General features: G+C 39.6%; 1 protein-coding gene and 2 non-coding genes across 4 annotated transcripts in view; all 3 read right to left on the reverse strand.

The window, feature by feature from the left end:
• The window catches only part of LOC122064357 (putative nitric oxide synthase), a gene marked incomplete at its 3' end in the record, with an annotated part of 23,134 nt that extends 15,343 nt beyond the window's left edge, over positions 1 to 7,791 (reverse strand). Inside the window, 5 exon segments of one of the 2 annotated variants that reach the window (XM_042628075.1) lie at positions 3,846 to 3,927; positions 4,899 to 4,978; positions 5,088 to 5,174; positions 6,935 to 7,120; positions 7,266 to 7,791. In XM_042628075.1, coding sequence (XP_042484009.1) covers positions 3,846 to 3,927; positions 4,899 to 4,978; positions 5,088 to 5,174; positions 6,935 to 7,120; positions 7,266 to 7,700 — 870 coding nt within the window. 2 annotated transcript variants of the gene reach the window in all.
• A 5,555-nt stretch (positions 7,792 to 13,346) lies between these two features.
• Positions 13,347 to 13,511, reverse strand: LOC122064360. The gene has a single exon (XR_006135668.1). It is a non-coding gene; the product is annotated as a U1 spliceosomal RNA (small nuclear RNA).
• A 370-nt stretch (positions 13,512 to 13,881) lies between these two features.
• On the reverse strand, positions 13,882 to 14,077 carry LOC122064361. Its single transcript, XR_006135669.1, has one exon. It is a non-coding gene; the product is annotated as a U2 spliceosomal RNA (small nuclear RNA).
• Positions 14,078 to 14,969: the final 892 nt, after the last annotated feature.

The following is a 14,969-nucleotide window of genomic DNA, read 5'->3' on the forward strand; positions in this document are numbered from 1 at the left end:
TTTTTTTTTTTTTTTTTTTTTTAAGGCAATGAAGGCCCCCTTGGTTAGGTCCATGGCCTAGAATTGTGGCTGATCCAAGCCTCAGATGGGGATTAATTAGAATTTCCATGTGTGGACTGAGGAGAAGTTCCAGTACAGCTAAAACACTAAAAAAATAGTAAATTCTCTAGAAACTCTAAGAAAATAGACATAAACCATGACTCATATAGGCATCAAATCCTGCATATTTGGGCTTGCAGATTTGGCCCATTACAATAGAAAATCCAAAATACTAAACCATTACTATATAACCCATAGGAGACTTAAATTTGAGTCTTAAGTTCAGTCTATCTTGAACCACAGGTTCAGTTTGACCCAGAAAACTGAACCAAACCAAAAACAACAGGCTCTTTTTCTCTTCTTGAAGGAATTCTGCATCAAACCGGTATCATCATTCATCAAAAACAACTTCACTCTAAAGCAAAATGCTGGTTAAGCTTATAAACCAGACATACATTACTTCATCCACTGTACTGCCTGTTCTTGAAAAGGATCTTCGAGCAGCTAGTAATGAAAAAAAGCTTAGCCCTCTGATATTACTTTCAAAATGATCTGCCCAAAGATCATTAGAAGTTCCCAACAAATCTTCAACTAAAGCTAGCTTACACATCGACTAATATTTTATAGCCCAGACCTCCTCCCTGAGAAAGCACTGATGTTTGTCTTCCCATACTCCTTCCATGACTTAGTACTCCCTCGTATGCAATAATTCATTTAAAAAAGCAGAACGTAGGATAAGATAATACTAGGTGAATTCATCCTATATTCTCAAATATCTTTTATATCTCAAGTTGCTTGAATCTTAAGAATTATCATTGCATGGCAAAGACAATAATTTACTAGAAATATAATATAACGAGAAAATCCACCAATGCCTAGCTCGTGTTTTATTCCATTCAGAAGACCAGATGGGATGTTACATCAGGTCAGCAGCCAGAAAAAAGTTTTGCCAAATCTCCACGAATCAATCATGAGTCCAAGTTTTTTTTTTTTGGATGAATAAATAAATTCATTACCAAGGAAGAAGAATATACAAAGGAGAACAGGGGGGAGCCAGAAGGAACAAGACCTTAAGAGAGGTAAAAACTACAAGGGGCCGAAGGCCCAACTAAGAGAAGGGGGACATCAGGGGGGAGATGGTGGAGGAGGGAAGGCCTCAGGAGACAACAGTGGGCATGTTCCTTAGGCTATCACGAACTGGATAATGGCGAAGACAACCAAGCTTGAGCTAACACCGAAGTAGATGGCTTTCCAAATCTTATCCAAAGAACGAGAGTTGGGAGTTCATCTACGAATATTGCGCTCCATCCATATATGATTGATCGCAGCACCAAAGGCAAGCTTCCCAATAGTATCACAAATGGTGGATCCACCGAAAGCCATGTCAACCTAGATCCATTCTCTAGACAAACGAAGGATTCTCTTGCGAGACAGCCAGCAGGAGCTAAGGATCCTCTTCCAGACAGAGGAAGCGAAGGGGCAGAAGAAGAAAAGATGGTCGTCATCTTCAGTGCCATTCCAACAGAGACAGCAAGAGGGGGACCTGAATGTGCCAATAAATAAGAAAAGATTGTGTAGGAGGCAATTGGTGATGGCTTGCCATGCTGTGAAGCTGTGGTGCTAGATATGACCTTTAAAACAGATAATACCATGCCAAGGCATAAGGGGACCTTTGTAACGGATGAAATCCCAAGCAGAGGCAGAGGTGAACAAACCTTGGGAAGAGGGGAGCCTGATGACCTTATCCTCTCTTCCATGGTGATCCGGGGAAATGGGGGAAAGGGAGGACCAGATATCGGCAAGGTGAGGGGGTGAGCTCGGAGGAGACCATCCACCAGGAGTGAGAATGGAGGCAACAATGGCAGATCTACTCATTCCAGAGGAGTAGATGGATCTAGGAGAGACAAGAAAGAGCAGGATATTAGAGGGGTGCCAAGGATCCATCCATAGGGAGGTGGAGGAGCCATTGCCAATGACATAAGAAATCGCACCAAGGGCAGTAGGTCTAGAGCTAAAGATTTTGCGCCAGATCCAAGAAGCAACAAAGGAGGGGGAGGTAGATTGAAGAACTAATCTGATGAGAACCAGACGACCAGGATAGGAGAGAAGCTTGCATTTCCAAAGCTGAAGCCTTTATGAGTCCAAGTTTTAGTAGAATTCCAAAACAAGGTTCATGTAATCATACCCAAAGCACAAGGATGAGGCATTGAATGATGAGGACTAAATAACTCTGGGACATTCACAATCACCACCAATTTGTTCCTCTATTCCGAGTGGTTGTCTTGACTGAAATTTTTGGGACCACACTTGGTTAAGTCACCTCCTAAGATGCTCTACTTAGATCACCATATATTTATCTTCATTAATGGCCTCCAATTTTCAAATACAATATCATGAACTGACGTATCAAGGCCCTTCAATTTACCCAACGAACAAAAGATGACAAGTTTAATAAAAAGACGATGTAATATGAGTGGTGGGGTTGAATACTGATAGAGGGAGAAAAAGGAGGTCTCCTTCTTGAAGTCGGAAGCTACCATTGAAGCAGAAGAAACCAGTGACGACAATGGCAGAAGCTTGGAAAACTTGAAGACCGATAGCAGTGGGTTTCGCATAGGAGTCTTCCATACCAAATCCTGACCGACTTTAAGATATCTGGTCGCAAAAGGAGAGTGAGATTAACTGCTGTCCAAAGAACAGACAGGGACAGCGTCCAGGTTGATGGAAGAGAACTCAGGCTCAAGAGATCCTGTCCGCCGGCAGTGGTGGTTCGAACCAGTGGTGGTGTCTTCTGATATCAGATATGAGTTCCGTCTCTCTCACTCTCTTCTCTTCTCGTCTCCTTTCTTCTTCTTCGAATTTTTTTTTTCAAGCTAGGATTCCAATTGAAGGGGGAAAAGGAAAACAGAAAGCGGTGGGGTTTCTCTTGGGGGTTTCAGTAGGGTCTAAGGTTTGGGGTGGGTGAGAGATGGTTTTTTTTTTTTTGGGATTGCAGTTCTCAGCAGAATTGGGCACGCCGAGGGAAAGAAAGAGAAAAAAGGGAAGAAGAGCTTGATGGGGAGGAAGGATGGGATCCTTCCGCTCTCATACCAAGTTGATGGAGTGCTGGTAGGGGAGAGGGAAACAATCCCTGAGATGTCTCAGAGTTGCAAGGAGGGAGAGGAATCGCACAAAGAAAAGGGGGGGGGGTGGGAGGAGGAGAAGTATTGCACACACGCCCGCAGGCTCCACAAACACTCAACTCAATTCATCTTTTCTATTCTAATTTCTCAATTGGTTACATGGCATAAATAGTAAAAGAAGTCCGACATGAACCTACTCTAATTTGGAAATTCAAATTAATTAGAAACTAAATCCTAATAGCTATCTCCTACTTAAGCTGCCAAAAATAAACGACTGCATGAAAATAGAAATAAAATCCTGCAAGATTCTACTAGCCAAAGACCCAAATTGGATCGGTTCATCTCTATCTGGATAACCATATGGGTTTGGATCGGTCCATGGGTGTGCACCTGCATCACGGGTATAAGATCCTTTGTAATCTAGACTTCTGAATAGTGTTCCCCTCAGAATAAATAAGTAATAAAAGATCTAAGGAACACAGTTCTTGAAAATCAGATATAAATTAATCATTACAGCTTACAGAATGAAGCATTTTTCAGTATAATGGAATAAAGTGGCTCCTGTGAGCATCACTAGCATTTGTGTTGCTTATTCAGTGCAAGCAGAAAAATGTAGAAATGTGGTCATAGCTTCAATCCAAAGATTTCATTCATGCCAAGATATACGATAGAGAATTTATGGACCTTTTTCTCCCTTTGAATCTCTGAAGCAACTCCAGTAATTCCCACCAAAGACTTTGAACTTGTCAAGTGAACACTGAGGACACTGTAAACAAGACATAATTATGCTGCAAAGCTTTTGTTGGTGAAAGAACAACATCTGAATGTCATTAGACATGCTTAAAGAAATGGAAAAAACATATGAACATCATTTGACATTCTCAACAAAATGGAGCCAAAGAGGGTAAAACCTTTAACTTATATCTAATATGGATATAGATTTTTAAACATCCATCATTTTATGAATTTCGAGAACATATCTAAAAATCAATAGTCTACCTTTTTAATATTTTTGTACAGAACATAATCGTTATAGTTTCTAACAGGAATTCAGTTCTCATACAATTTAGGTCGTATTTTATTAAACACAGATCCAACCAAGAAAATTTTGAAACCATGACTCCATTTAGCTAGACTATATAATGCAATGCATGTTGGAAAGCATAGATTAGGTTTTGCGAAGTATCAGACATGCATAACTTGTACTTAGGCATGTTTTTAGAAAAATGAGGAGGAGAATAAAGCCACTTTCTCCACACTTTTCCTACACTTCCCAGTGATTTCTCATATATGTAAATTTGAGTTTAAGGAAGTAGTAAGATTAATAATCTAAGCTCTTATTGATTCTCTATAAGCATAAACATATTCTTTTTTTCTTTGCCAACTCTGCCCATAAGCTGGACTAGAACAAAGAGGTCAAATGGTTAAGAAGGTGGATTATACCATTGTGTTGTCCTTATCAGAATGTTAAAGCATACTCATGTTTCATGTCTTCAGCATTGTAACATGCTATTTTGATACAGATAATGCATGGACTAAAATTACACATTTCATGCAAATCTTAATAGAAGTCCACATGCTATGCTTCCACATGGTAGAAATCAATGATGTACAGGACTCAAGAGTCCTGACTTAAGAATTTTTTACCTGTAAAGTTTTTAAAAAGATTACAGTCAAGCCATAAGACAGTCCATCAATATGCAAATAAAAGGCATATGCAACAAGCAGAACACTTACTTGAGTTTTTTCTTCATAGTAGCTTCCACAACCCAATCACCGATGCAATTAAAATTAGTCCCCTTTGGAAGGAGATCAACCTTAATGACAATGAAAGATAGAATTATGGCAGGGTCTTGATTGGAGAAACAAGAAGAAGAAGAAAACAGCCTAGAAGGGAAATAAGTTTCCACAAATGGAGAGAATCACCTTAGTTACAACTAATATAATTGGATTTGCACCAGCAAGATCACGTATTCGTGTCAAGAAACTGCCATTAAAGTCAACAATATCAACCTACATATCATTGAGGAGATAAACAATAAGACATCAATAGTAACATTAACCAATCTGCACCCAAAGTCAGAGGCATCATCAACGTAGAAAGTTTATTCGAACTATTTTTGAGAAGAAAGAAAACAACAATAAAATAGGAACAATAGGATTCCCATGTGGAAGTTAATGATGGTGGAAAGATTTCAACACGATGAGAAATTCCTTCAAAATAAGACTTCTGAAAAATAAGTACAAAGGGATTCAATTAAATATTTCAGAGCAATCACTAGGTTTAACACCCTCCACTCCCCCCCCTCCCCTTTTAATCAGAACTTAAATTATCAAATTGAGAACATGGTGAGATTTTTCATCCATACCCCCTCCTCAACCTAAGGCCCGAGGGAAGGGAAGGGGAGGGGAAGAAAAATGCAATCAGAGATGAAGTCTCATTAATTTTTGATAAACTTTGTGGTTAATATGATAACCCTTATGGTTAATATATGCATTTTGCCAAGCACATACCTCTATAATTATTTAATTTAAAAACTGACTATCTAGATTAAACGGATAGCCTCTGTACCGTACATAAAGAAAATGAGTTGGTGTGATTAGCATTCTCTTACTTCCATATTGATGAAAGAGAGAAAATTTCTTGGGCTACAATTAAATGCCATTGATGCATCAAAACTACCAGCAGAGCACCTATGACTATAGAGAAGGAAATAAGTTAGCTGATCCATTTGCTTCTCATGCTCTTCAAATAGGGCAGGATTTTTTATATCAAAGTTAGCTAACACACAACATCAAAATAACCATTTTTCATGTACTTAGGAGTAAGGCCTATCAACCTTCCATAGTACACATATTCTTTACACTATCAGCACAATTAACATAAGGGCATCCCTAAGGTCTTGAACTACGTAATCGGAGCACTTTCATTTTCAAAATTCAGCCATGTTGGTCCCCGACACTTCTTTTTCTGAGCCCGTAAAACTTCATGGAAGGTGTTAACAGCAATGCCCATGTCTGTGCCCTTGTTACCTAGGTCCTGAATACTGATTAAAAACAAAAGAAACAAAACTATAATAACTAAAATACATGAGGGTGCGGACTAACTATGGGTACCTCAACTTCCATTAATTATATAGACCAATATTTAAAATTTATTTGTCTCAGTTAAAAATAATCTATTAATTTTTGTTAATAACTTCAAATGTACTCATTCTTTCTCTAAAAAAATGTTCAGGGATGTGAATGAATAGTGTTCAAGTCAATCTGGTTTATCGCATCAATCACATAGTGGGAATAGTACAAAAAATCATGTTTGTCGCTTTTCAATGGGTTTGTAGCTATCATTCCAATGTCAAAACACCAACAAAGTAAGAGATTTGACTATCAAAGTATCATTCTCCAAGCAAATAGTTATTTATACCCTCCCAATCCCCACCCCACCCCCACCCCCCCTCCCCCAAAAAAAAAAAAAAAAAGAAAGCATTTTCAGGAATTTCACTCAATGTGAGTAACCTTTGACAATATATGGCGGCATGGTGCCTTACTAGGCATTTGTAGTATATTGCAACTCCTTCATTAAATCAACAATGGCATTGACATTTGCAGCATGTTTTGAAAATAAATAAATAAAAAGAAAAGCCAACCCTCAAAATTTAAGTTCAAAATCAATCGTTCTTACGAAAGTAGGTTGATAGCGTAAGCATTTTCATCTTATACTTCACTCACATCATACATGAGTGACAATTCGAAATATTTCCCACAGGCCTTACCAGTTTAACTATCAAAGCTTTCTCATGACGTAGGTGGGATAACTTCTCCCGAAGCTCCTCCGCCGAAATAAACTGCTTCCCTCCAGAATAACCACCATTTCCCCCAACAGCAGTTACCATATGTCCATGAGAAAGAAGTCGACACCTCCCACAAAGAACAGTTTTAAGCTGGCGGTGCTTCTTCTTCTGCAATCAAATATAAGCATTTAGAAGCAATGGTATAAGTCAACTCTTCAAACGCCTCGTGTTCCACAAGCCAATTCATAAAACCAGTACTTCAAAAACCAATTTCTAAAACATCAACAACCAAATGACAAGTAAAATCTCGTACCAATTCGTAGGTCTCGGAATTGACATAACCCGGCCCATCAACTTCTGAAGTCTGCAGTGGAGCACCACAGCCATAGCAACAAGCGATAGCAGAAGAAAGTTTTGGACCGGTATTCGACTTCTTCCCCTTTTTCTTCTTCTTTTCCGAAGCAAGAACGAGCGCAGCGGCGGCCATGGATTGCTGACGTTCCAGAAATAGTTGGCCACGAGTCATCGCGGCCGCACCAGTTCCTTCGAGTTCAACGTTAGGGATGGAGGCATTAGCTTCAAAGATTGGACTCTGTCGTTGTGCATCTGAGTCCGTGGTTTTGCAGGTGATAAGAGTAGGTTTGTGATGAGTTCTGAAGATAAGACATGGAATAGGGTTTCCAAGTTGGTGAGAAAGAGAGAGTGGAGATAACGAAACTGAAGACGAGAAGAGGGAATTGGGCGCCATTAATGGCCGTTGCAGTCTCTCTATCAGTTGGATTAGTCGACTGAGGAGTGAGCATACTCGAAGGCACCGTTTGATAATGTTTGCAGAAACATAAATTCCCGTTTTTGGGAACAGAAACAGATTTAAAGGTGTTTAGTAAACCTTGTTTTTGGAAATGTTTCCCGTAATTATCTTGTATTTCATTTTTGATATCCCTTGTTCCCCTCTCTTCTCTCGTTTTGTTCTCTTACCCTTAATAGAGAAAAACAAACCTTAGTTTTGGTGATCAAGGGCCCATTTGATAACATTTCTGCCGTTTCTATTCCTATAAACAGTAGAAACATAAATTCACGTTTTTATGACCAGAAACAGATTTTTGGGTGTTTGATAAACCTGTTTCTTGGAACGATAAACAAAAAGAGTTTCTTCCATACACCATAAAGTACCAAATGTAGGAAAAATATGCTCTTCAAGAAGAAATTTCTATATAAACATATATTTGATCAGAGATTCCATTATATGAGTGTGGAAATGAGAGGGAAGACTCCAGTTTAACACCACAAACAATGTGGGCAAACATTCAAAGGGTTAAAAGTTAAAAGCATAGCCTCAAAATCAGAAAGCAGGTATAATAAAAAGAACAACAATATAATTTGCAAATAACCAGTACTGTAAAGTAATTCCAGATCACAAACCTCAACGAAATTCGTCAATTTGGGATCCCTAATGACCACCAATCGATGAACCTGGAGAGCAATCAATAGCTCTACATATGAAGAAAACTGAAAATCACCATTACAGATAAATAAGGGGGAATCAATCTTCAGAATCTGAAGCTTCCAATCTCTCCAGTAAAGCGAAACGACCGAAGGCAAGATTCATTGTTAAAAATATCGATAAACAGATTGAATGAATCGGAAAGACGAGAAAGAGATAGAAGGCGGTAAAGAATCCCAATAGGGAATGAGAATCTAGGGCACATTTGAGATTCGTGACAGACTAACACATTAGGGCTAAAATCAGAGAAGGGTTCAATGGTTACCTTCTTGAAGCAAATAACCAAATCGAGAGTTGCAGAGCTGTGGAGTCCACTTTTGAACTTGAGAAGAGTTGCAGAGGGTTCACGAGAGAGAGTTTCTTTCATAAGTTGCAGAGCCCTCAAGAGTTGTAGAGGGTTAACGGGAGTTAGAGACACAAGGGAGTCCTGCTTCGAGAAACGAGCGAAACAAGTAAAGGGCCCGTTTGATAACGTTACCAGAAACGTGTTTCTGTGTTTTCTTGTTCTCAGAAACAAAGAAACGGCATAAATACCGTTTGGTAAAAGTGTTATGTTCCACTTGTTTCTTGAAACATAAATTGAAATTTATAACGATTTATGCTTCAAGAAACATGAATGATGAAACAAGTTTTACTTGTTTCGCTCGTTTCTCGAAGCAGGACTCCCTTGTGTCTCTAACTCCCGTTAACCCTCTACAACTCTTGAGGGCTCTACAACTTTTGAAAGAAACTCTCTCTTGTGAACCCTCTGCAACTCTTCTCAAGTTCAAAAGTGGACTCCACAGCTCTGCAACTCTCGATTTGGTTATTTGCTTCAAGAAGGTAACCATTGAACCCTTCTCTGATTTTAGCCCTAATGTGTTAGTCTGTCACGAATCTCAAATGTGCCCTAGATTCTCATTCCCTGTTGGGATTCTTTACTGCCTTCTATCTCTTTCTCGTCTTTCCGATTCATTCAGTCTATTTATCGATATTTTTAACAATGAATCTTGCCTTCGGTCGTTTTGCTTTACTGGAGAGATTGGAAGCTTCAGATTCTGAAGATTGATTCCCCCTTATTTATCTGTAATGGTGATTTTCAGTTTTCTTCATATGTAGAGCTATTGATTGCTCTCCAAGTTCATTGATTGGTGGTCATTAGGGATCCCAAATTGACGAATTTTGTTGAGGTTTGTGATCTGGAATTATTTTACATTACTGGTTATCTGCAAATTATAAATACTTGCTTTCTGATTTTGAGGCTCTGCTTTTAACTTTTAACCCTTTGAATGTTTGCCCACATTGTTTGTGGTGTTAAACTAGAGTCTTCCCTCTCATTTCCACACTCATATAATGGAATCTCTGATCAAATATATGTTTATATAGAAATTTCTTCTTGAAGAGCATATTTTTCCTAGATTTGGTACTTTATGGTGTATGGAATAAACTCTTATTGTTTATCGTACCGGCATATGTATGGCTCATTGTGTGCAAAAAACGTTCCAAGAAACAGGTTTATCAAACACCCAAAAATCCGTTTCTGGTCCTAGAAACGTGAATTTATGTTTCTGTTGTTTATGGGAACAGAAACGGCAGAAACGTTGTCAAACGGGCCCTAAAACTTGTTTCGTCATTCATGTTTCTTGAAGCATAAATTGTTATAAATTTCAATTTATGTTTCAAGAAACAAGTGGAACATAACACTTTTACCAAACGGTATTTATGCCGTTTCTTTGTTTCTGAGAACAATAAAACACATAAACACATTTATGGTAACGTTATCAAACGGGCCCCAAATCTCCAGCAACCTCCTTGGACTCGGAGATAACAGTCAAATCATCCACAACCCATTTTCGATTACTCAATGGAGAAACCAAACTCGCATAGTATAAGATCAAAGCTTTGGTGGCGAAATTTTGGGTTTGGGATCCTCAGCCGGGGAAGATGGGAAGACCTTTGAATTCATCTTCTTTCCAGTAGTCGAAGCCTTTAGGTGAGGGATCGGAGGAGGCGGGTGAGGGCAGTGACGTAGCGGACTGTGGAGGGCCGTGATGAGTCTTGAAGTAGGATTTGGTGACGGGAGGAGGAGGGACCGGTGAACGGAAAGGTAGATCTGAAATTTATGGGGAATTAGAGATCTCTTCTTGTTCACCTTCGCTGCCAAAGCCTTTGAAGTCAGCTGCAGTGGCGAGGGCGGAGCAGCTGTTGAGTTCTTGGCCAAGGAGAGAGAGGACAGAGAGGAGGGTGAGGAAGTACCAGAGGGTCTCTCCTCGTGGTGTTAGGAGGGTGGTTATGGGTCTGAACTATGAACAAGAGGTTGGCTTCGCCATGGCTCTCGATGGGTACTGTGAGAGAGAGAGAGAGAGAGAGAGAGAGAGAGAGAGAGAGAGAGAGAGAGAGAGAGAGGGGCAAAGAAGAAGAAGAAGAAAAATATGCCTTGATTTAGCTTCTTCTCTGCTTCTTGGAAATTCAATTTGAGTATGACCGTGGTTTTCTGGAGTTCTGGTATCGAAGCTGTAAACCTTGGATTTGAAGGAATTAGGGCTTCGATCATCAAATGGATTAGAGAGAAGAAATCAGAGGTTGACGGTGAAGAGAAAAATTACCTAATCTGATGTTATGCTTTTGGGAGGGTAGTCGGATGTGGAAAGGGGAAATGTCGGGGTTGGGTTAAATTATTGCTTCGCTGTTTGTTTCAAGAAACGATGAAACGAGTAGAACTTGTTCCATCATTTCTGTTTCTTGAACCAGAAATAGATATAAATTGCTATTTTTTTTCTGTAATTAGATGAAACGGAACAGTTTTGTCAGACACTTTTTGTTCCGTTTATGTCGTTTCTTGACACCGAAACGGTAGAAACACGTTTCTTGAAACGTTTTCAAACGAGCCTGATGTTCCCGGGGCCCCGTTTGTTTAAGGGGGAGTTTGGGGTGGGAATGTCTTATTACTGAGCCCAAATGTTGGTGGGGTTAAAAGTAGGGAAAGTAAAGTTGGAGAAAAGTTAGACTTTTCCACCCCAATCTTGTTTGGTTAGCACATAACTGTTGGAGAGAGAGAACAAAGGAAAGAATAAAGAAAATCATTAATTGCAATGACTTCCCACCTCAAAAAGTCCCTGAAACGGGATGGGATAAAAACTACATCAACATACATGAAAGCTCATCTCCCAATGTTGTCTAAAGTATTTCTCACCACATTATATTCAAACACGTGACTTTACAATGTTTGTTGGATAAAATGTATTATTTAAGACTTGTACATGCTTCGCACGTGTCATTAGATATAGTTGAGGTGTATTCTTCTCTTGTGCCATGGCAAAGAGGGTGTTGATGTATGCTAGCTAATGTGGTTTTTCTGGCCAGTGGTTATTTTTATTGAAATCAACATTTGTGGATTCATTGTTTCGGAACGAAGCTTTGTTTTTCTTTTTTTTAAAACTCCTAATCCGCTCTCACTCGCCACTACTATCGGGGTTTTGATTGATTTCTCGTCCTTTAGTAGTTTAGCTATTTAAATGTTTTAGTTCGCTAAGTTTGAAAAGTCCAAAGAGTACAAATTAGCCACAAAACTTTGATACGATTTCTTGATCATAGATCAGCCAGTTTCGTTGAAAAGTCCAAAGAGTACAAATTAGCCACAAAACTTTGATACGATTTCCTGATCATAGATCAGCCAATTTCGTTAAGTTAAAAATAAAAAATTCAAAAGAGCAACTTTGAGGCAGTTAATTAGTAGCCTATGGATTCGAAGTCACTACGAAAGGGTTGGTCAATAGCATGGCTCTTTCTTTCCCGGGTCTCCTTTCAAAGGCCTTTCTTCGAATGCCTAATCCGGTAGGGCCGGACGGCTTTGTTTGCCCCAACTTGGCGAATCGCATCCCGGCGCAATGACATTGTTTGTGTTGTGTGTCCCTTACCATTCTTTCTCAGTGTTTGCAATGACTGGGAAGCCAATCGTAGAAGCGAAGCCTATCACCACGCCGACCATCAAATACGAGATTGGGCACCTTCTCAAATATTGGATGGAATGGCCCAACCCAATAATGGAAGGTTATAGTACGCGATGCGTTCCATTTGTACAAATCGCGAACATACCACGCATGATTGGACGTAGAGCCACTAAGAGCTGGCAGAACAGGCCAACCGCAGGGAGAGAGTAGATCACTAACCCCGCATCTTGCCTAAGCTCATATCCCCCGAGCAAGGTGCTTTTGTTAAGGGGAGGTCTATCTTGCAAAATATTGCCTTGGCCCTTGAACTGGTGCAGGATCTTGGTAGAAGATGCTTTGGCCATAATGTGATCTTGAAGCGTCACATGATGAAAGCCTACGACTGATTGGAGTGGGACTTTCTCCTAGCTGTCCTTCTGAAATTTTGGTTCGATGACGAGATGGTGCTGCTCATCAACAATGGTATATCTTCTGCATGGTTCTTTGTCTTGGTAAATGACTGTCAATGTGGCCATTTCTTGGGCAGCAGAGGAATTCGTCAAAGTGACCCCCTTTCCCCACTTTATTCATTTTTGTGGAAGAGGTCCAACGTAGATGGTTGACCAAGCTCTTGGACACCACTTGTTCAGATTGCTTGATACCTCGAATTTTTAAAAGTTTACATGTTTAGGCAGGGAGATAATGATACGGCAGTCACCTTATGCAAATTCCCCAATTTTCACAAGGCCTTGTTTGAACTACGATTCTTTTCATACAAAGCCTTCGATCTACCCAGAACTGCTGCTGCAATTTTCTCCCATCTCATGGAACCATATATTTTGGAAAGGCCACAGCTTCCATCTTGTGGACACTTAAGAAAAAATGAATCCCCATTATAATTACAGATTCTACAGGGTCATTCATAATTTACTCACACAATTACAGATTTTGATTATTAAGAAACAAAATTTAACCAAGAATGGTAGGGGCCACGCAAACGAGTACCCTGCTGCTGTTGCCACAAATTTTCATGTACACTCTTCCAACTGGGGAGATCATACGGGCACCCCGCACCAAGTTGAATGCAGGTCACCAACCTAGGCAACGGGCCTTCTTGATCATCCATAAACCCCGTCCAGGTAATTCCGTTTTCTTTTCGTAGCCTTCCCTTATTTATAGGTTTCTCTTGTTTCAATCCTTCCTAAGTTTACCGATGTGGGACTAAAGGGACTTGTTACAGGTCTTGTCTTAGATGATATATCTCTATTGGATGATATATCTCTATGGTCTCGTATCATATTTTGGTTAGTTACACTAATTAAACCCTCCGGTATGCATGTTGCGCTGTCATTTGATGTGGAAGCCCAATGGACGGTGTTTGAGATGAGGCATATCATGTATAGAGAACAAAGGGGAAACAATCAAAGAAACGACTTGTTACTTTGACCAGGTTTAGTACTTACTGTTCTAGCACATTCTTGAGGCGATTGAAGCTGAGAATATTTTAACTCGTCTTGGTGGGGTGCGCCAGGCCCTCGCAATAGTGCAACACATGGGCGACGCCTGAGGACCCCGATAGCAAGCTACCGTGATGGATCCTCCCCCAAGAAAAATTAATTTAATATCATGCGGATCGATGACCCACGTATCAGATATTAAACTGATAAGAACAGATACTACACTTGATCTTAGCCAAAAGGCCGAGAAAGGTATGATTTGTTATATGTCTCGGTTTTTATTTTATAGAAGTCTCCTGCCATACCTCTTCTCCATGTAGCCGATGTGGGACTAAGTTAGTGCTTACTTCTTTCATTTTGCAATTTCACAGGATTATTGAAAGTTAGGCCGCTATGCGCCTGCCCAAGCCCATTTGGATGGATGTAAATATGTAATAAACATTAGCTAACAATGTTGATTGGCCAGAACGCTAGAAACCAAAATATGTGACAACAGTACCTGTAGTAAGATGACCTTTCGTGGAAAAAGGAGAAAAAAAAAAAAAAAACATATGAACTGATTTAGTGATATCTATACAAATAGACAAGATTGATTTGGCCATGAGTGTATATCTTAAATTTTATGTTAGATACATGGAAATGATCAGCGGAACATTCTACTTGGAACTGAAAGAGATTTTCAATGTTGATTAGCTTAAGCCTTCAACAATAACAACAACAACAAACTAAGCATTAACCCAACTTAATGGAAACATTCACGAATATAGAGAATGACATTAGATTTGTTCATTGGTTGAAGCGAGAAAGCAAAACAAGCCATTGCTTTAGGGTTCTCTTAAGGATCTACGGAGATCTAAGGTTTTGTTTCATATGCTATCGTCAACGAAAATACATGGCCAGTTTTCAATTAAACATATAAGATTCTTAGGTCTCTTCCTCTTCTCTGAAAACAAGTTGAAGCAAAAAAATTGCCTTCGTCTAATTTATCCTTAGATATATGAGGGGTGTTGTGCTGACAAAAGAAAGAGAGAGAGAGAGAGGACATGTATTTAGATCCGCATGAGAATTCTCCTTTGGAGTATTATGATTACTCCCCTCAACTTTCTCATTCAAGTGTTGCATGGTCAATGGAACCTTATTGCCACTCA

This window comes from Macadamia integrifolia, unplaced genomic scaffold (genome assembly GCF_013358625.1).
Source record: "Macadamia integrifolia cultivar HAES 741 unplaced genomic scaffold, SCU_Mint_v3 scaffold1623, whole genome shotgun sequence".
NCBI classification, from domain to species: domain Eukaryota; kingdom Viridiplantae; phylum Streptophyta; class Magnoliopsida; order Proteales; family Proteaceae; genus Macadamia; species Macadamia integrifolia.